The sequence below is a fragment of the Xiphophorus hellerii genome, chromosome 14, assembly GCF_003331165.1.
Source record: "Xiphophorus hellerii strain 12219 chromosome 14, Xiphophorus_hellerii-4.1, whole genome shotgun sequence".
Lineage (NCBI taxonomy): Eukaryota > Metazoa > Chordata > Actinopteri > Cyprinodontiformes > Poeciliidae > Xiphophorus > Xiphophorus hellerii.
The window spans coordinates 26,519,933-26,547,100 of NC_045685.1; the positions used below are offsets into that span (position 1 = coordinate 26,519,933).

Genomic DNA, 27,168 nt, shown 5'->3' on the forward strand with positions numbered 1-27,168 from the left:
CTGCAAAAGATTATTTCAAAATACATTATAAAATATAAAAGATGCAGTCAACCACTGTGTTTTAGGATCAAACTCAAACTGAACTGCAAAGAAGAAAATTCAAAAACAAAAAATAGAAATAAGACAATAAACAAAAAGAACCACAGAACAAAAACAGCATAAAACTGAAATCAGAAAACAAAGATCAACCAGCAGCTCTGGGAAGATCAAGCTTTCAACAGAAGAGAAGAAAAATGTCAGACAAACCCGTCCTGCTTCATTTTCAGGAACGTTCCTCAGAAAACCGGTTGGTGCAGAGAGAGGAAGGACGAGCCAGGAAGAAAGCAAAAAACTGGGTGTTAAGTTTTTATATTTAATAAGTATAGATGATGGAAAAAATGAAACATTCATTTATTTTCAAGTATTTTTACAAACTTTAGGCCATGCAGGCTATGACACTGATCAATTAGGGCAGCTGAAATTAGACTGTGATCTTCAAAGAAAGCCTCATATGCAAAGACTGGAACCAACCGGGAATAAATAAAATTATTAGAGAATTAGGGGCCTAACATGAAGCCCTGTGGAACGCCTCACAAGAGTGAAATGGAGGAAAATACAAGGTTAGAAAAACTTTGGCCTGTTAAGTTAAATATCTGAATCACTCCAGAATCTCTGATTCCAACTTCCTGGTCCTGAAGAGGGTAAAACTTTGACTTAATATCTGAATCCAGAAAGTTTATTTAAAGTACAAGCATGATTCATCTGTTCTTGGTTGGAAATGTATCATATTAAAGTGGAACTAACGCCGCTCCCAGACAAATAGGCCCCTCTACTGCCTTTTATTTCCCTAAAAATCTGGAAACTGTTTTCTAAATTACCAAAGAAGCACTCATTGCTCTGCAGAAACGATCCAAAATGGTAAATGTCTGCACTTGTAGAGCTCTTTATCAAGATCAGAAGGCCCCAAAGTGCTTCACGCTACATTCACTCATTCACTCGTTCACACACTGATGGTGGGGAGCTGCTGGATAGTAGCCACAGCTACAATAGGTAGACTGACGGAGGTGAGGCTGCATTGTAGCGGCGCCACCGGGCCCTCTGACCAACACCAGCCCAATTTATACAACTTATCTGCAAAAAAACACAATTTAGGATTTGGCTAGCTTATGACTTTAATGTAAAGCTCTTCATTTGATCCTAAATCGGTGAAGTTTATCTATTAGACATTCTTTGGAAATATTATTAGATTCCTCACACAAGTGTAACACATTTTTGTTTTTAATTACTCGTTTTTTGGTGTTTTAAGTGAGACTTTGATGATTGGGAAATGGTCAGTGTGATTTAAAACTTCAGAAATCCCAAAACATTAAAGTTTACTAATCAGTAGAGTCAAGTGGTTTTCTGAAATCGAAAGAATTTTTCTTACTTCTCTTTTTCACTCCCTACAGACAACATTCCTGCTTGCAGAGGTCACTTCATGCATGTGACACGGAGAAGAAAATGTTTGGTTACCACATAAAAGAAGATTAAAAATTAATCTTTGGAACCATTTCCTTGTTTGTGTTTTACACATCATCAGGCAGATTTCACTGCTGTCAGCTGATTGAATGATGTGTTTGAGAAACGTCCTACACTGAGAGAGATGAGCAATAACCCACAGCAGCAGATGTGAAATTATACAGTAACTAACTTCAGCTTTGAGGTTTTGTTGAAGCCAACATTAGCTATTAAAATATGAGGATACAGAGAATCAGGGCGGTTGGCACAAGCTAAAAAAACGTTGCATTAATGAACTTTTACAGGTTGATCATGAGACTTGAGTGGTTGATCAACTGTTTGCATGACCTGATTAAAAGTGAAACCAAAATCAAACCAACGGTTTCTCTGTGTATTTAAAAGGAAGGCGTCTCTTCTGGGAGGGTTTGGAAGGTGAAGAACGATAGAAAAGAGACGCCGTCTCCATCGGAGCGCACGTTTCTCCTACAGCAGATAAGCTCCTCTTTAGGTAAGTTTCTTTAATTTGTCCTCTTATAAAAGTGAAATGAGAAAAGAAATATGTCGAAGATGAATAACCTGAACCTCGTGTTAAACAAACATCAAACTCATCTTAGAAGTCATTTTCTTGGATTTATTCTCTTAAAATGTAACTAAACATGACCAAAAAATGCTAAACATATTATATTTATATTTATGCTTTTAGTTTAAAGGTGTGTTTCCTGCTTCACTTGCTGACTATTTTCCTCATTTTTCTCAATGCTTGTTATAGAAACCTGAAGATGGGGCCTCATGTGCTGCTGTGGGCCTTATGTAAGTATTTCATGACCTTCCTGAAAGTTGGGAATTAAAATAGCAGAGCTGCTGTTTTCTGTATATGAATAGTTTAGACGCAGTCAATAAATCTGAGTATTATTGAAAAGTCAATTTCTTTCATAGCTCTGCAAAAGCCTTTATTTCTGTTAATTATGATGATTTTCTGCGTCCACTTGATGAAAACATGATATTTAAATTTTGAGTGTTACATCATAATAAAAACATTTTATACAGAAATGTAAACCCAATCAAAACTAATACCTGCTTAAAGATGGTCCAATTTCAGAAAGTACTTTTATTCTGACAAATGAACCTCATCTGAGCAAATATTCTAATTTATTAAATATTACTAATTTCTGAATATCCAACCTATATTTACAGGAATTTGTCCCTGATTTTTTAGCAACATAGTTTGAAAGTTACAGATTGATCCGGGTGTAATAGTTTATAGAAATATGACTTTGAATAATCTGGTTGTTTTCTGAAATAAAAAAACAGAAAATGCACTAAATACAATTTGAGTTTTATGCTTAAATCTTTAAATGAACAACGTAAAATTGCTTTAAAATGCCTGGATATGTCTCTTTCTATTATATTTTAAAATAAAGCTGAAAATGTTTGTTTTTGTGTGTCTGCAGTTCCTTTGCTGCTGCTCAGCGAGTGCAGAACCGTCGCTGCGATCAGCGTTAAGGAAGACCTGGCCAAATGCCTGAACGACACCGACTACGATGACCTGATGAACACGATGAAGCACGGCCTCCCCGCCATCCAAACGCCTCATCATGTTGTCATAGTCGGAGCCGGCATGGCTGGACTGACGGCCGCCAAGCTGCTGGAGAAAGCAGGACACCAGGTTAGAAATGCAAACATCGCTCACGCTTTGAAGTTTTGTTGGATGGCAGCAGCAGATAAAAAATATCTCACATGTTTATCATTGTGTTTAAGCACGTAGCTTAAACATAATCTTATCTTTGTCACTGTGTTTAAGCTAGACGTTTAAATGGCCCTTAGTGTGATTACTGTGACTACAATTAATCAAAAGTATCCAGCTGCCTTCTAATTTGGTATTTTGGTTTTTTATCTGGATTCTGAGGAATCACCAGGGTTTTATTTATATCTCACTGATTTAAGCAGGAGTCGTCCAAGAAAGTCAAATTTCTTCAGAAAACTTGAAGAAACCATCAATACTAAAACTCAGAGTTTAAAACTCTAAAGACCCTAATTTGCCTGAATTGATTAACAATTAAAAATAATTATTTATATGTTAACTAATAATTATTTTAACTTTAATATGTAACTGGAATAATAAAAACACAATGAAACCTATTTGTGGTTTAGTTTTTGTAGATTCAAATATTTGCTGATTTTTCTGTCAAACAAAACTCAAAATTTTAAATGCACTGATCACTTACTGATTCAATAAACCACATTTCTGTTGCCTATATGAATAAATCTACTGTGTTCTTTATTACCTATAAGAGTCAATACTTAGTAAAATAATAACAACACTCCCTTTTCTACTTGGTCACTGTTTCATTCATGTGTTTATAAAAGGTGACCATAGTGGAGGCCAGTGGTCGGGTCGGAGGTCGTGTGCAAACCCACAGGAATGAAAACGAAGGCTGGTACGCCGATCTGGGCGCCATGAGGATCCCCAGTTATCACTAGTGAGTCAAGATTACAAATCAAATCAAAACCTAGTTTACATGTGAGGTTAGAAATGATATTTCAAGACCTCAACTCCAAAAGAAGTGAAGAAAACTGACGAGTTGTTTCATCGGAGCTACTTCACTAAAACAGAAGAATGAAACTGAATCACCGTCTCTATTGGTCACCAATATGGGATGTGAAACGTAAAATAATTCAGACAAGAACTCATGAACATATCTTCCAACAGCATCGTCCGATCATTAATCCAAGAATTTGGTTTGAAGATGAATAAATTTCGCATGGTCGACATGAACACCTTCTACTACGTTCACGGCCTGCTGAAGAAAACGTACTCTGTGATGCAAGACCCCGACGTTCTGAAGTACAACCTGCCAAAACGAGAACGCCACATAGCGCCGCTCAAGCTGCTGGAGATGACTCTGCAAAAGGTACGCAAAGGAAACACGGAAACATCTACTGAAAACTTAAAAAGCAATCCTTTCTGTCTTTTATTCCTGTTTCTGTAGGTCAAAGAAGAGGTCAAGGCTCACGGCTGCAAAGCTATGCTCAAGAAATACGACCATTATTCTGTTAAGGTAAACCACTGCTGACATCACAACCAGAGACCTAACTTAGTGCAGAAACTCAATGAAGCAACAAAAACATGCTGTAGGTACGTTTTCTCAGCAAATTAAAAAAAAATCATTAGAAAATGTTAAAAATGAGGCACCAGGTCTCTCAGTGGTGCAACACGTCTTCCTCTTAAATAAAGACCAAAAATAAACTCAAAAAAGCAGAAAACTGAAGATGAAGAATAGAAAGTATTTCCACCAGATCCAGTTAGAAAGTGAGGAATATTGTTGTTTAGATATTCAGGTTTTTAGGTTATAATGAGGATTTTGACATTAAAATAGAGCAAAGTGAGAATATGTCTTTATAAATCCTGACCATACATAACGAGGGAAGTCAGTAAAAACATCTGGGCTGCATTATAAACTCATTTATTAGTAAATTTACTTCTAACTTCATAACCCTGCATAAAAGTGAAACAGTTGATAACCATAAGTAGCAACTTTTGATTTTATAGTAGAAATTAAACAAAATAAACATTTTGTTTTATTCACATGGCAAAGCTTAATGCAAACCTCTGGAAATGAAAAACTTAGATTGTACTTTTCATTTTTATATATAATGCATGTAATATAGAGCTTCAAACAGGTAAATTTATGAATGGATTTAAAATGGAGAAATGTCATTGTAATTCTTGTAGTAAACACTAGAGGTCCTCAGCCCTCCGTTTTTCCAAGTCAGTGTCAATTTCCACATTCAAATCGTTAATTTGTCTGATTTTATTTTCATTTCACGCCTTCAGAGTTTTTGATAAGATATTAAAGCTTTTTTATTTTTTTTACTGTTACCAGATTCCTGTTTTAACTGTTGCACTGAGGAAATTGCAATATTCTGACTGGTTTGATGGATTTACAGCAAATGTTAGGATCTGGACCAAACAAACATTTTCACTATTTATACTAGAGTATTTGTCAACTTAAGCATATTCTGCATTGAACATTTTTATTTTTAACGAGTTTAATGTTCAGTTTGGTGGCTGGTCTGATTACAAAGACTTATGAAATCGCAAAAAATAACAGAATCTGGACTTTTTGATATTTAATCAATTATCATTTGGGAATTTGAACATTTTAGCTTGAACTTTAACTTAGAGCTGATCAAACAGGATGTACCACAAAACTCATAAATAAAACATAGATTATTAAGTGGACAAGCAGTCAAATAATAGTTATTGTAAAAAGTGATGAAATCAATAACTTGCAGGAAGTAAAACTAACCAGCTGAAACCCAGCAGTTAAACCAGTTTGTTTTTGTTTTGTTGCAGGAATATTTGCTCACTGAAGGCGGTCTGAGCGCAGAGGCAGTGAGGATGATCGGGGATTTGCTAAATGAGAACAGCCTCATGCATCTGGCTCTGACTGAGATGATCTACATCGAGAACGACGTCAGCGACGCCACAACGTGAGAACAGGCCATTTCTGATGCTTTCTGGAATTTACAGTTTAGTTTTTGTAAACCAGTACAGCCAACTGGGAGAAGCTTTGTGTCTCCAGTCACCATGACCACAATTAGATGGATTTATCTGTGGGATTGATGCCAAACTATTCAAGTGAAAATAAACTGTCAGAAACTGTTGCGCCCCAAGGTCTAGGGGTTCAGGGCAGTAACATAAAAATGTCCAGAGAAAAAAGGATTATATAATAAAAGATGATTTATTACAAAAAAAGAAGGTTTCGCAGAACCAAGACACAATAAAATTCAACCCAAATAATACAGGAGAGAATTAAAAGAACAAGGAGAACTAACAAACTAAAGAAGATTAAGTGTAAATGAAATGACAAAGTGTCCAAACGAGTCAAGCCAAAGAAAACTCAAATAAACCAAAAGACACAAAAGGAGCACCCATTTTGATGATTTCATATTTTCAGTTATAAAATTGTGTAATTTGATACCTGCCAAGTTAATGTTTCATATTTATGTCATATCCTGTATTCCTGCTGTTTCATCCCTGCCTTTTTTCCACCCTAACTTTGATTTATGTGAAATTATATATTATGTCTGTTGTTATGAAATGATGATACAAAGAGACAAAATAGTAATGCAGGGATAAAAATGACCCAGAACAATTTTCTAAAGTTATTAGTTTATTTTTATAAGTTTATTTTGTTCAAATTGTACTTTTTTTCTCATAATTTTATGATCAGCTTTTGCGTTTTGTTTATCCTTCTCTAATAGGCTTTTGTTGTTTTCTTGCCTACATCAATATATCCAAGCAACAAATGTCCCAGAATCATTATAAAGAAAGATGAACTCATTCTGATCCGTTTTGTGTGAAGGTACGATGAAATAACTGGAGGGACGGATCTTCTGGCTAAAGCCTTCCTGACTGTCCTGGACGCTCCCATCCTTCTGGACTCCCGGGTGAGGCGGATCCAGCGGTCACATAACGGTGTGACTGTGTGGTACCAGAGGGAAAACGATCCGTCTTTAGAAAGTCTCCAGGCCGACGCTGTGCTGGTAACCACGACGGCCAAAGCTGCCCTCTTCATAGAGTTCGATCCGCCTCTCTCCACCAGAAAGATGGAGGCAATGCGCGCCGTTCACTATGAAAGCTCTACCAAAATCATCCTCACTTTTAAGGAGAAGTTCTGGACGAAGGACGGCATCATAGGAGGGAAGAGCATCACAGACAGACCCGTTCGCTACACCTACTACCCCAGCCACAGTTTTCCAGGAAACGACAGAATCGGCGTCCTCCTGGCCTCCTACACCTGGGGCGACGACTCGCGCCTCTTCCAGGGAGCCAGTGACGAGGAGCTGAAGGAGCTGGCCCTCAGGGACCTGATGCACATCCACGGCAAGAACATCCGCGGTCTCTGCACGGGTGTGATCGTGAAGAAGTGGGAGCTGGATCCGTACAGCCTGGGTGCGTTCGCTCTGTTCACTCCGTACCAACACATCGAGTATTCTGCAGAGCTCTTCAGGCATGAGGGACACATTCACTTTGCAGGAGAACACATGGCTTTTCCTCACGCTTGGATTGAAACGTCCATGAAATCTGCGATCAGGGCAGCTCAGAATATTAATAACGCCGTCCACAAAGATTCCTGCAAAACTGAGCTGTGAGACACCAAGTGATTCTGGGTCAACCTCTCACCTCCTTCACATTTAACAAAATGATGTCAAATGTGTGCAGGTTGTACGTTTGCAACACAGTTGATTTACACAAAATGTGTTTAACTTTGTAAATGTGGGGGACTGGTTGAGCTTGGATGACCTCTGGAAACATTTTTTAATCTTTAAAATGATAACACAAACTTTTTTTTTCTTTTTGTGCTGCACAAACATTTGACACCAATTTTGTTTAATTTGAAGAAATCACAATTTCAAACGTCATTTTATTCTCTTTATACATTTAGAGTTTGGTTCAGTTCATTTTAAAGTCCCAGTTCACAACAAATATTTTAGATTAATTTAACAGAATCAGAGCCGATTCATCTGCATAAATATATGATCACATAAAGCCAGTTGTATAAATATAAAGTTGGTCAAAATGTCTTCTAGTAACAGAAGTTCAGTCCAGATATCTTCATGAACAAAACACAAAATGTTGGAGACATTTTCCTAAATCTGTTGTAAAAGAGATTGAGGAAAATATTGGCTAATTAAAACCAATAAGTTTCACTATTTGTCTTTAATATCCCTGTTGTCTCATATAGTGCAGCCTCAGTTACAATCCATAAATCAGACTGTATGCAAAGGGAAAAGTGACTGTGATGCGACTCTTACATGTATCTGGATTTTATAGTTTTTCAGGCTGCAGTGAAAAAGTTTTATTTGACTCTGATTAATGTAATGTTACACAACAAAAAGACTTTTGTTCACAATTACATCCAAAACTGAAGTAAAACTCAAAGGTTTGTGCATGTTAATATGAGGAAATATTGTTAAATATTTGTTTTACATGGAATGCCTGAAATATTTTAAAATATATATTATAGACTTTTAAACAGGATTACAAGAACAGCCAGTAGATATCATAAATACTTGTCTGCAAGTTTTTTTTAATTTTTTGTGACTACAAGCTAGTCATATTAACCAGTCTGTATTTATTAAACATAACTGGTAATGGGAAATTTATTTTATACGGGGAAAAAGCTGACTTAAAACTTTGTATTTCAGAGCGTTACACATACCTGCTGGATTTACTTGTGGCATTGACCAAAACTTTTGGATTGAATACGATTGACTGTATAAAAATTGACATTCTTTATTTTCTAATTACGTGTTGAATTTGCAAATAAAGCACCGTATTTAAGTTTGTGTTTTAAATTGTAAAATAAATTTTAATTCATATGATCTCTGTGTGTCGATCTGAAACAGACGCTCCAACATCAGGGCAGAAAGAAAATTAAAGAAATAACTTCAGTGAATCCCAGCTGCTTTCTTTGGTTTTAGCGCTCAATAGTTATTGTGTTTCCTTAAGTTTCATATTGTGAAATATTGTTACTTTGTGCTAAGTGGGAAGTGAGGCATCATCTAAATATTCAAAATAAATAATACAAAAAAAATGACCACAGAGATTTCTAAATCTGAAAAGTATAAGACATTAAATGTATATCATATTTTCCTGAATTAAAATGTTTTGTAGAACAAATGCAAACAGCAACAACTGTCCAAGAGAAAGCAGGGAAGGTCAAAGGGTTAAAAATGAAAATGATCCTTAAACTGTGTTTTGTTTTAATTATATATGTTTTAATCTATAAAACACAAAGTCCAGAGGATCAGAAAACTGAGAAATAATATGTAAAAATGTTTCTAATATTAATCCATTATTATTTATTTATCATCAGAAAAACTAAAACAAGACAAGCTGACCCACATTATGAGCAGAAATACAGATTTATAAAGATTAAAAGTCATCAAGAACTGCAAGCAACCTGCATCCTGGTTTAAAGACAAAACTGTTCAAAGTTATATTTGGTGCAAAAATATAAAAAATTAAGCATCTACTTGGTCTCTTCCCCCTGTATTAACAGCAGAGTTGAGCTAAATGAGCTGTTAGCTTTGCAGTAATAAGTACTGATCATTTAAATGCAAGCAAACAGTATTTGGTATGAATGGATTAATTTAGGTCATGGCCCAACATTTCACTTGGACACAAGTAAAAGTTTAGATTGTTTTTACTTTAAAGTCATTCAGAAATGGACGTGGTGGAGGAATCCAGATTATTCTGCTGCTGCATAACCCAAGTCTGAACGTAAAGTCACAACCAGAAGGCTGCACACCCAACTTATGCTGAAATTAAATTACATTTCCAAATTATGAGCTAAATGAAACATTCAGACATTTAGAAACATGTCTAAACCAATGCCATCTGTGTTCTCAACACAAAAAGCAGAAAACGTTTCCTGTTCCCATTTCCCTGAGTTATTTCACTTTATAAATACTTATAATTTGTGGTTAAATTATTTCTGGACTTGGTGTTTGTTTGGATTACTTGGATTCTTAAACACAATTTGTATCAATTTCATGAGACCTTAGAAAAAAAGTCACAGAGAAAAAGTTTGAGTTACACGTGTTTTTTTTTTCTCCACAGGATTTGTGTTTCCAAAGGATCCATTCAGCAAATGCTTTGCTAAGTTAGTTAGTTAGTTACTAATTAGCAGGTTGGGACTAAAGCTTCTTTGCTTTGCGTAGAAACAACAGAGGTAAAGCTACGTTGCATGGAATACCACACCACTGTGCAGACGTTAGAATCAGACATGATTTCTCATCAATGAGCAGATTTAGGTTTTTCACAGCAAGAACAACAATGCAGGCCACAAAATACACGAGGAGCGCTGCAAGGATGGCCATGATGGTATGGAAAGCTTTCCTCTTTGCTTTATCTGCCTTCTCTTTTTTCCTGCCAGTTTGACCCGGTCCTGGATGAATCAGAACATAAAGAACAGAGACGCTGCAGAAAGAAATGCTTATTATTGAGGTAGCAAAGAAGCAGAAATATGCAACATAAGGCATCTCAGGGAAAACAACAGCGATTATCCCAAGCCATCCGAAAGAGATCAGCCAACCACAGACGATGCTGATGTTCCTGATCCGGATCCCATCGGACTGAGTCAGCCCCCTGTAGGTGATGGGATGAACAACGGCCAGATAGCGATCCACGCATGTCAAGATGTGAAAAACAATTTCTCCAGGAAAAGCAATGCTGGCTGCATAAACCCCCAAAATAAAAACACTAAAGATGTGAGCGTATTGGCCACAGAGGTACAAAACAGCTGCAAGTCCAAAGATGAGTTGCAAGGCGGCAGAGTTGTAGGTGAACAGATCAGAGTGGCTGGTTTTAGTGGAGCGCCGTCGGAAACCCAAGCAGAGGACGACGATGGAGACCGGAACGACACACAGAAACCGGACGATCATGAAGACTGTGGAGAATAACTCTGCAGTTTTATAAGAATCACAGCTGTACATCAGGTTGAAGTATCCGCCCGACGCGTTGTTGGACATTTTGGTTTTCAAGTCTTTGAGCTTAAAACAGAAAACATAGGAAAAGTATGAGATGGCAGAATATAACTACAGTTAAAGTCAAAAAGTCATGAATCCACTGAGATTTAGAGCTGAAGTCATCGTTTGATTTTACCAGGTTTTACTTTGAACATTAGTAAGAGAGAATTTATGGAGGCAGATAAGATTAGGGTGATGGCAGTGAGGCCTTCCGACCCTAAAGATTTGTAGCTCATCACAAAATATGAATGGACAAAAGTGGAAACATGCAAAAAAACATTTTAGCAACTGTGAGGAATGTTGTCATAAAAAAACACTTTCTACTAATTGTTGAGAAGGATAGAAATATTTGACATGTTGTGTTAATATTTAAATGAAAATATATTTATTAAAATTGCTACCCCTTGTGTATTACATTATATAGAATATATTTTTCTCACTACATGAAAAGGAAAATAAGTGAGGATGTGATGAAGCTGCACCTAATTTCTAAAGAAGTGAACTGGACAAAGACGGCTTGGACTCCATCTTCTGATTTATTTCTATCTCTCCTTAAATTTTTAGTAAATTATTATTTGATGCATTTTTTCTGTGAAAAACAAGTGATAAGATCTATAAAATACTTTACAAGGCTGCAGACTAAAGAAACACCATTACATTTTAACTAATTGAACAAAATGAGACTTTTCTAATTATTTTAATTTCACAAAATGTCTGTACTGGAGATAAATGTTATTTCAACCCTCAGAAAATAGATCAATGTTATAAACAGTGGACAACAATATGCAGTCACACTGTGGAACCACATGTGTGGAGAACAGCAGTAAAATGGCAGCTGAGGTCACCAAAACAAACCCACATTGTCTGACCTGCAGTCAGAATTATACAGTCATTTTTAAAAGTGAATGAATATAACAGGGAACAACATAAATGACCCACCTTGTGTCTTGTGGAGCTGCAGATGAACTGCTTCCCACCAGCACTGACAGGGAATAAAAAACAAAGATAGAAATGTTTTTGCATGAAAACAAATCCTGCTGTCAAACCAAAAAGACATTTATCAGAATATAAACGACAAACTTTGTTTCACCTCATTGCAGGTTGCATTTTAAAACTGAAAAATATTTTCAACTTATATTATCTGAGCTTTTAGTTACGTATTAAAGTGCAATAAAACAATTTTTCTGCTGATTAAACTGTGAATTACTGAAATATTTTTTTATAATGAGGCTGTTCATTGTTAATGTCCAACACAATTCAAATTAGTCATAAACAGAGGCTGGAGGCAGTTTATAAAATACATTTATCTATTTGCATGCGTTTGTCAAGAGATCTTGATTTATTTCTGAAGTTATTTTTCAGTAAAATTTAATCATTTTCGATAGAAATTAGCCATGTCTTAAGTGTTGAAATTTGCAACACAAACAGGAACAAATTACAAAGAAATCCTACTAAATGCCTTCCTTACAGAGAGAACAGTTAATCATTTCAACAGCCAATATTATACACAACTATAGCTGGAAACACACCAAGATAATAGAAAGTTTATTCCCTATATTTATTGTTGTGATTTTTTTCAATTTAAACCTGTAACCATCCTTAATTCAAATTATTTGCTATAATTTTACATTAATGTGATTTAAGAGCTGGTGACCTAAACTCTTTTCTGTTCAGTCATTATTCAGATCCATTTGTTGACATATTAGACTTTATTATTATTATCACTTTGATAAAAAATGTACAATAAGAAAAAGCAGCATGCAGTGTGTGTGTGGGTGTGTGTGGGGTGTGTGTGTTGTTGATTCTGCCGCTGTGTGTGTGAAGCACCTTCACTTCTCAGTTCTGTCTCAAATGCTGCTATAAGTGCAGATTCGCTGTTCATTAGAAAAACCTGCAGAACATTTGAATTGTGTCAAACCTTGTGGACTTTCAAAATGAGTCATAGTGTTTGTTGTGGAAACATGTAAAGCAACTTTATTGTTTAGTGAACTTTGAATATAACCACAGAGATGATAAATAGCAGAGTAGATCTGCTTTAACCAATCAGTAAGAACCAGGAATAAAAAACAGGCGAGTCAACTGGATACAGAATTTAGTTCTGCAAAACAAATAATGATGAAAACATGTAATAACTCGCACAAATTCATATTTAGTTTGTTAATTTAAATTTATTTACTTATGTAAGCAAAACCTAAACATCGTCTTTAGAGCAGTGAAAATAACAAATTTGACAGAAATAAAAAACATTTCATTAACTAATTATCACATGGATAAGAATGTAAAAACATGTTTTTTTCTTTGTTTATATCTTATTCTGTTTAGATTATTAAGACTTCTAAGTGTATCCAAAATTAATTGTTCACACTTAAAGACGTAATAAAATGTAAGATTGTGTGCCATCATATTTCAGCAAGACTAATAAAGATGTTAAGCAAACATAATATATTGTCATATTGGACGTAACAATCACTAAGCAGATATTAAACACATTTTTTATCGATTTTATTTTCATCTATGATGCACTTTTCATACAGCCAAGAATAAAAAAGTACATTAAAAACAGAATATATTTGACACACAGAAATTATCAACTAACATTAGCTATTTAAGATCCAAGCAAAAAAAATAAATAAAAGAACATTAAAATACCAAAAATTATAAATTCTGACAGAGAACCAAAATTCATCTCAGGAGTAGAACATTATTAATAATCTGTACAGATGCTGCATTGTCACATGTTCATGTTGTCACATTCTATATTTTAATTTCTCACTATGCATTTTTTGAGCCAAACAACTTTAACCAGGTCTATGCCTTCACCTACTTAATGGTTTTGTTACAACCACAGAGAGATTACTATGGCAACCACAATAAACCGAGTCCTTACAAATGTAAAAGAAATAATATATATATATATATATACAGTATATATATATATTTGCGGTTTTGCCAAATTAAACAAACTCTTTCACGTGAAGAAAACAAAAGAAGCTGTGATGAAGGAGCCGGGCAGTAATAAGTAAAGTCCGTGTCAACATGCAACCACACACACCTACACACACACACACACACACACCCCTACACACACACACACCTACACCCCCACACACCTACACACGCACACACACACACACACACACCCACACACACACCTACACACACACCCATAAATACACACTGGACTTAACTTACTGTTTGGTTTCAGCTCAAACCGGCGGTTCGTCGCGGGTGAACACGCACCGTGTTCCGGCCTCAGTCCTTATTTCCATAGCCTGTAATTTTCCCGGTTCAGATTTTCAAACAAAACTATTTCCTGGATTACGGCGCACCGGGAGGGAGTCACGTGATTACGTAATGACGTCAGCAATGCGATTGATTAATTTAGTGTTTTCCATTAATTCAATTATTGTTTTTTATGTCACAAATTTCTTTTTTCAGTATTATGATTATTTAATTTATTTTGTATACTTTAATATGTGTTTACTTGAGTTTTTTTTGTTTGTCTTCCGGTGGGCGGAGCCAATGACTCTAAAAGAGGCTGAACAGGAATTATTAAGGAATTATTTACTTAAATAAAGCTCCTGTATCCTGCTGAAAAGTTACTACTTGTTTTTTGTCTTATTTTGAGTATACTAAGATATTTGCACTTAAAAACTACACCAAAAATACTTTGCAAGATTTTGTGTTTTTGCAGTCAAACAGAAAGAAACCTGTATGTGAATATTTACATCGTAGCCCAAAGTTATCCAGCCCTCTAACTCCCACCTCTAAACTAAAGGAAGGCTGATGGGATATCTTAATAGTAGAGAATAAGCAAAGATTGTCATTTTTTATTTGAAATATTGCATACTACTATGAAAACAACTGCCACAAAAGCTATTTTTGTCCAACTTGCTAAATCAGGCTGGGTAATGATGTAAACTACTCATTGTCAGTTAAATGTTTAAACACAAATTTCTTTTTGACAAAGATGCCCTTGTTCCTCATCCAGGATCATTTTTTAAAACGTGACATTTTGCAGTTTCTGTGGAGAAAAAGCAGCGGTAACACCATGGAGCTGGGCAGATTTGACCAGGACCCCAATATGGTGGCAATACACCAAACGTCGCGACTCGTTGTTGGTAAAGCATTCACTGCATAGCAAATCATATTGCCTCCAAATCTTATCATCAACACTCCCATAATTATCAGGATGATCTTGAAAGCTCTCCTCTTAGCTTTATCAGTTTGCATCTTGTCTTGAACTTTTTTACCTGGAGGCTGACGAATCAGAACGCAGAGAATCGAAAGGCTGCAGAAAATTACAGCGATTAAGCAAAATCCCATTATGGAGAACGGTAAAAAGTTTAGCTCAGTGTACTCTATGAACAGCGCCACTCCACCAGGCCCCACAAAGCACTGCTGCCAAATGACTGCAGTGATCATGTTTCTGATGCGCGTTCCCATGGCCTGCCTCAGCTTTAGATAGGTTATCGGTCGAACCACAGCCAGGTAGCGCTCAACACAGATCAGCATCGGTAACAACATCTGGGCGTTCCAGGGAAACGAGGAAATGTATATCCCCACTAACTCAATCCCTGACAAATTCATGACTTTGGAGAAAATACCAAGAACTGCTCCAAGGACTCCAACCAGTTCAACGGCGGCCATGTTGTAGGTGAAGAAGTCAGAATGACCCATGAACTGTGAGGTGGAGCGCTGCTGGTTCCACCGCTTGAATCCCAAACAGAGGACGATGACAGAAAGAGGGAAAACCAAGATGACGTAGATACAGCGGTACGCTAAGCCCATGTATGTGGCGACAGCCGAGAAGGAGCAGCCATATTGCAGGTCAGATGTGTTGAGGGACTGGAGTTGAGACACGGAGTCGTTACTGGAGGTCAGCTGCTGGGCAGACATTTTCACACAGGTGAGGCTGTAAAAAATGGAAAATCATAAGATTAAAGAATGAGAGGGACAAAGACATGTTCTCTTTCACAAATCATTCAAGGTGGAGACTAAATCTTTGTGTTTTCTTTTTAGTCATGATGGAGAATCTCCAAAGTGCAACAGCAGGGTAACCAAATGTCCTCCTGCTGCGGGACAGGAAAAGAAATACTGGAATGTTGATAAGTTACTCTGTGTTTAATGGCTGAAATTTCTACTTATAGTTTGGTCTAAAATTAACTTTTTTGGCTTAATTTCTAGTAATTGAAGTGGTTTAATGATATGCTTTTTAAAAAACATTTTATTTCTTGTATGTTTTGTAATTCTGCAGATGAATTCTGCTGGTTTTATATTCCTTTCACTTGCAAGCATTGTAATGTCTTCAGCTTCTCCCTCCTTCTCAAAATGGATGATTGTCTACAGGTGCAGACAAAATTAAAGAATAAAAATGCAGAAGTCAAATTATGGTCACCCATCAGATTCATCTACTTTCTGGATAGATCAACACATCATTGGTCATGAAAATAACCAATAATTAATTAGATGTATACTACATACCTGTAAGTAGTTTTAAAATGTTCTGATCATTTTTTATCTAGTTTTTGTGCTGAATTAAAAAATCAAAAATCTATTTTTTTTAAAAAGCTAATATAGTAGAATAATGCATCTTGTGTTAGGTTATGAGTTTCAACCACATTTTGGGTCATTTTAACTTTAAGCAATGGCCAGTTTAACCCAATCTTTGGGTAATTCCCATGACCCAACATGTTGGGTCAAACCATCAACACAAACCAGCCGAGTTAAAACAATCCAGTGTTGCTTCAGTCCAAATTTCACCCAGAACTGAGTTACAAATTGTATTTTTTTTAAAACCAGAATTTTTTAGTGATAGTAAATTTTTTGCTTTTATTGTGATTCTCTAAACTGTGGATATAAGATTCAATTATGTGGCAGAAGATCCATATAAAAACCATTTCTGAAAGTTAAATCTCATGAAGTGCTTGTTTGGTCATCAAAAAAAACTTGTGATTTAAACTGAAATGTTGATTAGTGATCCACAAATGTCTGTAAAACTAAAAATAAGTAGCTCTAACTAATAAGAAATAAACGGTTATAATATGTCAGTTGTGTTGTGGGTAATTTTCCTTTTCCCTGAATTTTTCAGTATTTAAACAGAAGTTATAGACTTTTGGTAACCTTGACCAGATCAATCCACTCAGTATGGATTCCCATTGCAAACTAAAATGAAAAAAGACTCAGTTGGTGTCTAACACTGAAATTAGTCAAACAGAAAGAAGCCTACCTGACCAAAGATGAGCTCAGACGGTTTCCTTCTGCAGTTTTCAGCAGCTATTTGCACATTGCTTGCTTGTTTATCCTTTATGTAGTCAGACGCAGGTGTTTCAAACAAACACATTGTAATTTCTGCGGTTTGTAAATTATTTCTGTCACAATGTTTGAGCTCCAGCTGAGGCCTCTGAAGTTCACAACCTTTTCATAATTACTTCCAATGTACAACTTACTTCATCATCCGTTTGAAGCAAAACTAAAGCAACATTGATCTGTTTATTGATATAATAAAGATCTTATACTGAATTAATTTTAGTATCAGAGTGATTTCTTTCATTACATTCATACCTAATTGTAGGTGAATTATTTCAGCAAGGGAACATTTTGAAATGTAATAATTACTACAATGTAATTCTGAAAACAACACCAGGATGTTACCATTCAACTTGATCAATCAATATAATAATCCTACAGAAATAACCAATCAGATCATTAAGTAACAAACAGATTAGAAAGACAGATTTCAGCTGCATTTTATTTAAATGAAGGGAATAAAGTTCTGGTCCCTTTGTTTGTTTTTAGGTTTGGTCGTTTAATACCCAACCTTCCTGAAAAGGAAGGTCATTTACGACCATTCATTGACCAAGGTCATTTATGTCATTTACCACCAAACGTTAATTTGTAAAGGTAGGAGTTTCTTTGTGTCGGCTCCAGCCAGCGGTGATTGAAAGTGAATTTGCTCTGCTGCTCCTGTTCTGTGAAGTAGAAACTAAATCCTAGCAGGAAAACGGCAGAATAATGTTTATCATGTTTAATAAAAAATGAACAGAGAAAAGGAAGAAACACAAAAGTGAAAATTGAATGGAAAGCAGTATAACCTGGGAACAACAGCGATGGTAATGTAAGGATCTGACAAGAGAGTGACTGAATAGAGAGGCTTAAATGCTGGGGAGGATGATTGATGGAGACTAACAGGGAACGCTGAGCAGCTGGGAGGGAAACCAGACCGGATAAAAACAGAAACATTACGATGTTCAGTGATCAAACGGAGAACAGAACCTAGAATATTATGAATATAGATGTTGATAGAACATTTTTATCACAGTTTTCATATAATTTTACATACTTTTTCGGAGAGATTCTTGCAGTCAGTTATCCTTTTTACATTTGTTTGATTCACAGTATTGAGCTGTGGGTCCCAGATAAATATTACACATTTTTTTAATCTGTGAACTTTCTGCTTTGTATTTGCTCATTAATTGATGCAGATACATGAAGTTTAGGAGTTTAATGAATCATTAGTCTTTTTAAAAGAGCATGAAAACATATAAATGAACCATCTCTAACTGTGCCCAATTACATTTTTAAAAAGTGTCATTTTATAACTTTACCTAGTCTGCAGACTTATTAAATCTTTGTTAAAACTAAATATATGAATGTCCTGCAAACTGATTGTTTTGCAAATCAAATGTTTCCACTTTGGAACCTGATTTATGCTCTAATTAAAATCCATCAATAACTCGATTATCCCTTCAGGCCCGTTAATACAGCAGAACCTTTTTCAGTGATTGGGTCTGAATGTCAGACAAACGTTTTCTACTGGCTTTATTTAGATTAAGTTCAAAGTCGGAGAGGATTTGTTCCTGGAATCAAACTCATCCATCATTTCATGCAACAGGTTGACACGATTCAAATGACCTGCAAATAAAAACAGCTGCTATTCAAATCAGATCACTTGTGGCCACGTCAGTGTGTGTGTGTGTGGGTGTGTGTGTGCGTGGGTCTGTGTGTGTGTGTGTGGGGGTGTGCGGGTGTGTGTGTGTGTGTGCGTGTGTGCGTGCGTGGGTCTGTGTGTGTGTGTGTGGGGGTGTGCGTGTGTGTGTGTGTGTGTGTGTGTGTGTGTGTGTGTGTGTGCGTGTGTGCGTGCGTGTCAAGACTGATGCAAAAATTTAATTTGCTTGCAGAATAGAGTTTAGCCATACAATTATTTTTGCAATATGCAAAGTCAGAGTTGAGGAGCCATTTGTCACCTTGACAGAATAAAACACACAAACACATAAACTACAACTATTTTGTATTTACTAAATACCAGAGGAGGTCAGCTGCAGATTATAGGAAACAGCTGAGAAAGTGAGTACAGTTTAATTACAGAATTATTATTGCAGTGTTGTTTAATTATTAAACCTGAGTTGAAATCTGCTCTATATTTTTGTTTGTATGGTGACTTTATCTGTCTTGTGGAAACAAGATCATTTTCTCCAGATAATTCCTTCTTAATCATAAGATTAGTAATAATCAGACAATAAAAGGGGGAAAATGTTTTTTTCAAAACTCACAGGACGAATGTGCTGCAAACGAAAATACTTTCTCTCCTTAATTAAGTTTAATTATTCTCTTTTTTCTTGATTCATGTAGCCACGCCGGCCGGTCTACATGACCAGCTGGTCCACAGCAATGGACCAGCTGTTACCAGCAGAACCACTATTAACTATTTCTTTCTAAATGATCAAAAAAGCTTTTCATTTCTGTTTTGATCATCAGAGACAGAACAATGTTATTTTCTCAGCAGTCAGTTCATTGTACAACTTAACTTAATTGGTCAAATTTTCCAACACAGAAATAATAAATATATTGAAAACTGTGGTTGAGGCTGCAAAACGTATGTTGCAAAGCCTGAAATGTTTTTTCACCTGTACTGATCATTTGGAATATGATTATTGTTGATTGTGAAATATTTGTAAACTGTCTGGTGTTTTGGTTTGTTTTCCTTCACTGAACAAATTGATTAACCATTAGAAGAGGGCGTGGATCAGAAATAAGCATTTTATTTTATGCAATACATAATTAAGGTTTTCCATGTTTGTTTTCCAGAATTTTTATGGAGTCTGAAAATTATCCCTAATTGATCAAAAATACCAAACTCAAGCTGCCTATAGTTACAGTTTACATAATTATTTTGCTTACAAAATTATACTTTCAATATATTTAAGACTTTACAACCTTTCAATGTTTTTATTGTGACTGTAGGTCCTGATTTCTTACTAAGTTGTTTATATTACACAGTGAATTAAATACTGATCTACTCTGTACTATTCTGTGATTTTTATGCTTTTTGTTCTCAGATTGGTGGATATGTCTACAAACAGCTCAAACTGCTCCTGTGAAGGAATCAGCACTTGTGTGAACTCCAGAGTCGGGATGCTGATCTTCACAGGCTTCACGGTCACCAACATCTTCTTCATCCCACTGTTCCTCCTCATCCTATACTTGGGCTGGCAGCGATGGAGGAAGCAGCGCTCCGTTTCCACGGCGACCCAGACGAGCCACACTGACGTCTTCACCTACAACGTGATCCTCCTGGAGCTGCTCAGCACCTTGGCGTGCGGCCTTTACTGCGCCGGCGCCTTTGTGAGGAGCAGAAGCCTGCTGACGGTGGCGCAGGCCATGTTCTCGTTCACGTCGCCTGGACAGTCTCTGTTTCATGTCCTCACTTGCGTGGAGCGTTACGTGGCTGTGGTCCATCCCATCACATACCGGAGTCTGAGACATTCTGGCGGGGTCCGAATCAGGAACATCAGCTCCGGATGCGTCTGGCTGCTCTGCTTTGCAGCGTTGATCCTGAATCAGTGGCTTCGTGGTTCTACCCTCTTCATCATACAAACCTGTGTCTTGGTGGCCTTCTTGCCTCTTGTCTCTTTCTGCAGCGTCTCGGTTCTTTACGTTCTGATTCATGCCGGGCCGAGAAAGGTAGCCAAGGACAAATCAAGTGTTGACCAGTCAAAGCGAAGGGCTTTCCACACCATCATGGCCATAATGGGAGCTCTGTGGTTGAGGTTTATTGGCGTTCTGTTCGCCAGCCTGTTGACTGATCCCAAACATGCGTACAGTCAGTGTAAGATCCAGTCGTCTGCAGCCTGGTTGACTGTTCCAGGAAGTCTGGTGTTGCCTTCACTGTTTCTACATCGAGCAGGAAAACTAGCTTTCTGTAAACACCGCTCTGAGTCTGAATGAGATTTCATCTGAATTATTACTTAATTTAGTTATCACTAAGTTACAAGTCTTTCTCCTTGATGTGTAGATATTTCCCCTAAAACAGTCACTTCAATCAGATTTTGTTTCTTTTAATCATTTTCTGTGAAAATATTAGAAAAACTAATTGATATTTTCTTTGTGATGAAAACATCAAATCATAATTTAATCTTTCTATGTACATATCTGTAAAAAAGTATTTAATCTTATTTGAAATTGTGATTGTTATATAAAGTCTTGATCACTTTTTTTTATGTTTTTAAATAAAAAAAACTCCTTTCTGGTATGGTGTCCCTCAGGGTTCAGTTCTAGGTCTCATTTGAGTATTTTCAGCTTAGATCATTTGCAGGTCAAACTCAGTTCATATCCATAAAAAATAATGTAATATAAATCATAATCCAGCTGCATTTACATGTCTCATGTTTTCCCTCTGCAACAAAACACTTTAGTTTGAATAAACATCTTTCAATGTCTGCAAGTCATTTAAAACTAATATGCTCCTAAAACAACATTTATATTTCAGTAAATATAGAAACATATTAGTGGACTTCATTAGTTTAAAAACTCATTTATATACTGAGGAATTCATTTTATGCGTTTCAGCCAGATATTTTGCTCTTTTGGTGCCATAAGCTAGAATATTGATCAAAAAGTAGCAACACAACAACAGCTGTTGAGGTATTAGATGTAGAATACTTTCTGCTAGGTGTTCATTTACACATTACTTGACGTACCGAAGCTACTCTGCATCAACATGGTGTGTAGCGAGTTTGACTTATTTGGCGAGGAAAAATGTTGAAAAAGAATCTGTAGATTGTATTCTCAGTAAATCATGTTTTTGTGATGCAACATGCAAAAAAATCAAGTGACGTGAACTCAACCGAGGTAGCAGGTGAGTCTGTTCACACACCTGGAGCACACCTGGAGCACAGCGCTACTCACAGGGTGAGTTCTCTAAAAATGATTTGGTCATTTTATGCATTTTTTATATACAAAAAGAAATTACTAAGATTCATATTAACTCTGGCTGATACATTTTTATAAACATAAGTTGTATGAAACTACCACTACTGACCAAAAAACTTAGATAGCTAGACAGACAGACAGATTATAGTTAATAATATTAGATATTTCTGAGTTAATTTCTGATTTTCGTGTCCTTTCTTCCTCTCTCTGAGGGTTTTCATCGTTCACTTTAACAGAAAACACAGTAACTATGTCGGTTGACTCATCAGCCTCCAACCACAGTCTCCTGGTTGTCGGTTGTGCCAGCACAGAAGTAGGAGTTCTGGTCAGCACTGTTTTGACTTCAACAAAGGCCATCCTCATCCTCCCTCTCTGCACCTTCATCCTCTACCTGGGGTATCAGCGATGGCGCCAGCACCGCTCGTTTTCAGCATCCAGCCACTCTGACCTCTTCACGTACCACCTGGCTGCCATGGAGCTCATCTGGGCCTTTGGGTTGGCTTGCTACTTTTTGGGAGAAAAGATTAAAAATGTAGCTCTGATGAAAGCAGGGCTGTGTGCTTCCACCCTCACTCTATGGGGAGAGATAAGCTTTCACATCCTCACCTGTATAGAGTGGTACCTTGCTGTTGTTCACCCCGTCACCTATGTGGGCCTGAGGAGTTCTTATGGACTCAGGGTGAGAAACATCAGCATTTTGTGTGTTTGGATGCTTTGCTTTGCAGCAATGTCCATTTATGGAACTGTAGAAAATTACAACGCCACGTTTACTGTGTTCGCCGTTTTGCCTGTTTCCACTCTTCTCACATCTTTCTGCAGCGTCTCCGTTCTTTGGGCTCTGATCCGTCCAGGACCTGGCGATGGAGGTAGAGTAAAGAAGCAGGTTGACCAATCAAAGCAGAGAGCTTTACAAACCGTCATGGCCATATCCAGCATGCAGTGGCTGTGGTTCACTGGGTATATTCTCGCCAATGTCTTTGAAATGTCTCCCCTGATAGATAAAAGCTTTAGCTGTATTTTCTTTATAACTGTAATCTTGTTTAATTTACCCAACAGTTTAGTTTTACCTCTGCTGTACCTCCATAGAGCAGGAAAGTTGCCGTGTTGTTTTTCTGGCCATAAGTGACTAAATTTCTGTGACAGAGAATTTCAAAAAGTGGGCAAATTTCCATGAACTGGTGGATTAGTCACACTAAATGGGATTTATTTGAATCAGGGTGACCAGAAGTAGGTGCAACAAACGAGGGCTATATATATAATATATAGCCCTCGTTTGTTATATATATATATATATATATATATATATATATATATATATATATATATGTATATATATATATATATGTAATTAGTGAGGATAATTAGTTAAATCAAGTCAAATGTACAAACTCCAGTCATTACAGTAAGTTTTTCAACAGTTCAGTTCAAACTTTAGAGAGGACTCTAAAGAAACTCTTTAGCTATTCCTAACATGTTTGTCAAACTTTCTCATTTATTTTGAAGTCTTTGAAAATAACTTGATTCTTATGTTTAATGAAAAACATGATTTTACTGTTTTTTGTAAATTATTTGATGACAGCAGCTAGCATTATTTAAATTGTTCATAAATGTTTTCCATTGATTTTATGTAGTTGTGAATTCAGTGTGTGGAGAATATTTTTGCATTTACTAATATTATTAGTTTAGATGTTTAAAGAGGAGGAGGAAAAGTCATATTACCATTAATTTCCATTGCTAGATTTTCTTTTATTTTTGTCAAGTCACATCCATTGAATGTGTTTATATTTGTGAATATTGCTGTACTAAACATAACTTTGCAACAAGTACTTAAACTGCTTCTTCAAAAAACTGTAAAAATAAAGTCTTACTTCATTTTCAAAATTGTTTAATAATCCATTTAATGTTTATCATCTGTTATGTGCATTTAGAGCCTGTCTGAGGTGAACCCAAATGTTTGCGTTATTATATCTAGACGTGGAAACAATATGGAAAGAAAACTTTCATGTCAGAAAGCTGTTAACTTTTTTAGACATAGTTAAATTTATTCTGTTTGTCAGAAAAGAGAAACAAAGACAACAAAATTGTTTTAGAGTATTTTATTTGCTGTTTGTTACTTTCCAAAGTTAAACGTCATGCATAGGTAAATTGTTCTAATCTTGAATAAATCATGGTTGGATGTAGGAAAAGTTCACAAATAATCACACAAATAATAGTGCATGTAATAATAATTAAAGCTACAGTTATTATTCATTTATGTACTATATTAAGTGTTTAGATATCGACAAATAGAAGTAGATTCAGTAGACACAAAATGAGTTCCCATGTAGCAAACCAAATTTCTCACAAAGTTAAAACAACAATCAACTTAAATGCAGCATAAAAAGTAAATGAAAACTAGATTATGACTGAGAAAACTGAAATATGATTAAAACTATATAACACAAGACTAAAACTAAATTATTTGATAATTGGTAAGTTTTAATTATTAGGTTGTGTTTTTTTAGCTTTGATGTTTAAAACAAATGTTACTGTAACTTCAACTGTTATTGCAATAAATACTACAAACTACTGTAACATTTTAAGATGACAGTTTTGCTGATTAGTCAGTGTTACAGTTAGCAGAGATCGTAGAGTCATGTGATCCTCAGCCGGACTCCGATGTGTGTTTACATCCTGGTAGTTTCCCGTTTCTGTGCAGAAATAGAAGCGGTAACACCAAAGAGCTGGGCAGGTGGAAAATCATCTGTGAAGCTCGTATTACACACTGAAGACTGTCAGCAGCCTGTAGCGAGGAGCTCACTGTTAGGCAAGCCAGATTTCCTGCAAACTTAAAAAGCAGCACTCCCATAATGATGACAATAATGTTGAAAGCCTTTCTCTTTAAGGGGTCAACCTGAGCTCTATCAACATCTCCGGCCCCAGGCGCTGGCCGGATCAGAACGCACAGAACCGACACGCTGCAGAAACATACTGTAATTACACAGAGCACTGATGCACAGGCTTGCACAATGCTGAGCTCAGGGATTGTGATCAGAGTTTTTACTGACAGCATGTTTGCAGTGCAGAGCAGTAAGATCACCGCAGTGCAAATGTTTCTGATACGGAGTCCAGCTCTCTGCCTTAGCCTTACGTAGGTGATGGGAAAAACAACAGCCTGGTAGCGATCCAGGCAGATCATGACCGGTAAAAACATCTGTGTGCCCCAGGTAAACGAAAAAATAACAATACCCCAAAACATCAACTCTACGTGGTGGAGAAAAGTGCTGAAAATGTGAAGGATGGTTCCAAATATTCCCATCAGCTCCGTGGCAGCCATGATGTAGGTGTAGTAGTCAAAGTGGCTCATGACTGATGCTGTGGAACGTTGTTGTTGCTGATAACCCCAGTAGAGAACTGAGGTGGAGAGTGGGAGCAGGAGAATGATATGGAGAAAGGTGTAGCCAAAGTAAATGTACACGGCAGTGATGGAGTCGAAGCATATTTCAAAAGACCTAAAGCTGGGAGAGTCAACCAAAGGAGGGAAGGAGTCATTGGTAGGCGAGGAGTCAGTCATGTTCCCACAGCTGAGGCTATAAGAAACACAGAAGAAAACATGAAAAGAAACACAAGTAATAAGGTTCAGGTTAGCTACTTTTAGTACCAGATACCAGTAAGACTGAATAAATTATAGCAGTAATGCTCTGCTTTAGTCTCCTGAGCTGCATGCTTCTTTCTGTCACTTAATATGTTAGATTTGGAAATGTTGGAAGCACTTGGGAATCATATTTAAGGAAAGGATCTAAATTTTCAATTGTTCCTCACAGAGTCTGTTGTTCACACTTACTAACACTAAACAAACTAAATTACTAATCCAAAGAAAAAACCGCTACAGGGTCTTCAGGTCAACAAAGTCAACAAAGTATGTCAATTTGGGTCCCAAAAAGGCAAACATAAGTATGCTTACCTGCAATAAGCTGTAGTCTAACATGAGAGTGAACATATAATATGTGCTTGTCAGTAGTAAATGGGATAAAAATCCTAAAATTAAAGTGAAAGATCCATAAAAAACAGAAAAAATGCCACTTGCTATTGTAAAAACTTGAAGCTTATCAGTTGATTTGAAAGAAATTATTCTAATTCAATTTAGATGCAGCTAAAAACCTTTAATAGTGCATATTACACCTTTATTATTTAAAATCAAAACAATAAAACTACATGCATTAATTTTAATACATTACTACAGATTTCATTTATAAATCTGCACATTTTCAATGCAGAGTTTTTTGGATATACTAGATGCAAAAGCAACAGTTAAACATTCAATGTTAAATATGCTTCAAAGATAAGTGAACTAACAAAAGTAAAATCTTAGGTTGGGTCTGTTAGTGCTTTAAATGTTTGGCTAACATTCACTTCATGTAATGAAAAAGCACCATTCTAATCCCTACTCACCATTCAAAACGTGGGTCCATGTTCGAACTCTGCCTTCAAAGTCTCTGTGGTGTTTCTGGACTTGTATGCAAAATATATTGTTGAAGAATTGGAAAAAACATCAGCTGGGTCATATTTCTGCAAAGTCATTGATATGGCAAGACGTAGTGAACCATCAATAACATGCTCAACAAATTGGTAACACTTCAGCATTCAGAATGTCACTTCCTGCTTAGCAGCTGCCATTAAACTCAAGAAAAAATTCTGTTACGTGATTATTATTATTTTATTTTTCTTCCTTCGATATTGAATTAATTGATATGTTTTTATGCATATTCTAATTTCGAGAGTCGGCATCTATTGTAATGAATTTTACTGCAGTAGCAGAAAGCTACCAGTAGGAGGCAGCGTCGTCTGTATCACTGACAACAGAACAGATTCCAGGAGGATTTCTTCTCTCCTGTTTACAGGAAAGTCAGCATCTGTTAGACTAACACCAGTCCTGGTGCGTGTAACACCTGCACTTCCTCC

The 27,168-nt window shown here is 36.3% G+C and overlaps 2 protein-coding genes across 2 annotated transcripts; one reads left to right on the forward strand and one right to left on the reverse strand.

Annotated features, from left to right (window-relative positions):
• Positions 1 to 281: 281 nt before the first annotated feature.
• Positions 282 to 7,883, forward strand: LOC116732114 (L-amino-acid oxidase-like). Its single transcript, XM_032582078.1, has 8 exons — positions 282 to 1,984; positions 2,246 to 2,286; positions 2,928 to 3,142; positions 3,844 to 3,956; positions 4,187 to 4,388; positions 4,467 to 4,535; positions 5,834 to 5,970; positions 6,846 to 7,883. Exons 2-8 carry the CDS (start codon positions 2,256 to 2,258, stop codon positions 7,633 to 7,635), a joined length of 1,557 nt encoding a protein of 518 aa, XP_032437969.1. The 5' UTR covers positions 282 to 1,984; positions 2,246 to 2,255; the 3' UTR covers positions 7,636 to 7,883.
• A 1,744-nt stretch (positions 7,884 to 9,627) lies between these two features.
• Positions 9,628 to 14,299, reverse strand: LOC116733295 (uncharacterized). Its single transcript, XM_032584093.1, has 3 exons — positions 14,209 to 14,299; positions 11,956 to 11,998; positions 9,628 to 11,040 (listed from the first exon to the last, which is right to left on the reverse strand). Exon 3 carries the CDS (start codon positions 11,017 to 11,019, stop codon positions 10,186 to 10,188), a length of 834 nt encoding a protein of 277 aa, XP_032439984.1. The 5' UTR covers positions 11,020 to 11,040; positions 11,956 to 11,998; positions 14,209 to 14,299; the 3' UTR covers positions 9,628 to 10,185.
• Between the last annotated feature and the right edge of the window lie 12,869 nt (positions 14,300 to 27,168).

Bases quoted from the DNA above. Each gene is read 5' to 3' on its own strand.
- LOC116732114 (XM_032582078.1), top strand. From the start codon at position 2,256: ATGGGGCCTCATGTGCTGCTGTGGGCCTTAT. The intron at 3,143-3,843 runs GTTAGAAATGCA...TGTTTATAAAAG, and splicing joins TGGAGAAAGCAGGACACCAG to GTGACCATAGTGGAGGCCAG. The intron at 4,389-4,466 runs GTACGCAAAGGA...CTGTTTCTGTAG, and splicing joins TGGAGATGACTCTGCAAAAG to GTCAAAGAAGAGGTCAAGGC.
- LOC116733295 (XM_032584093.1), bottom strand. From the start codon at position 11,019: ATGTCCAACAACGCGTCGGGCGGATACTTCAACCTGATGTACAGCTGT.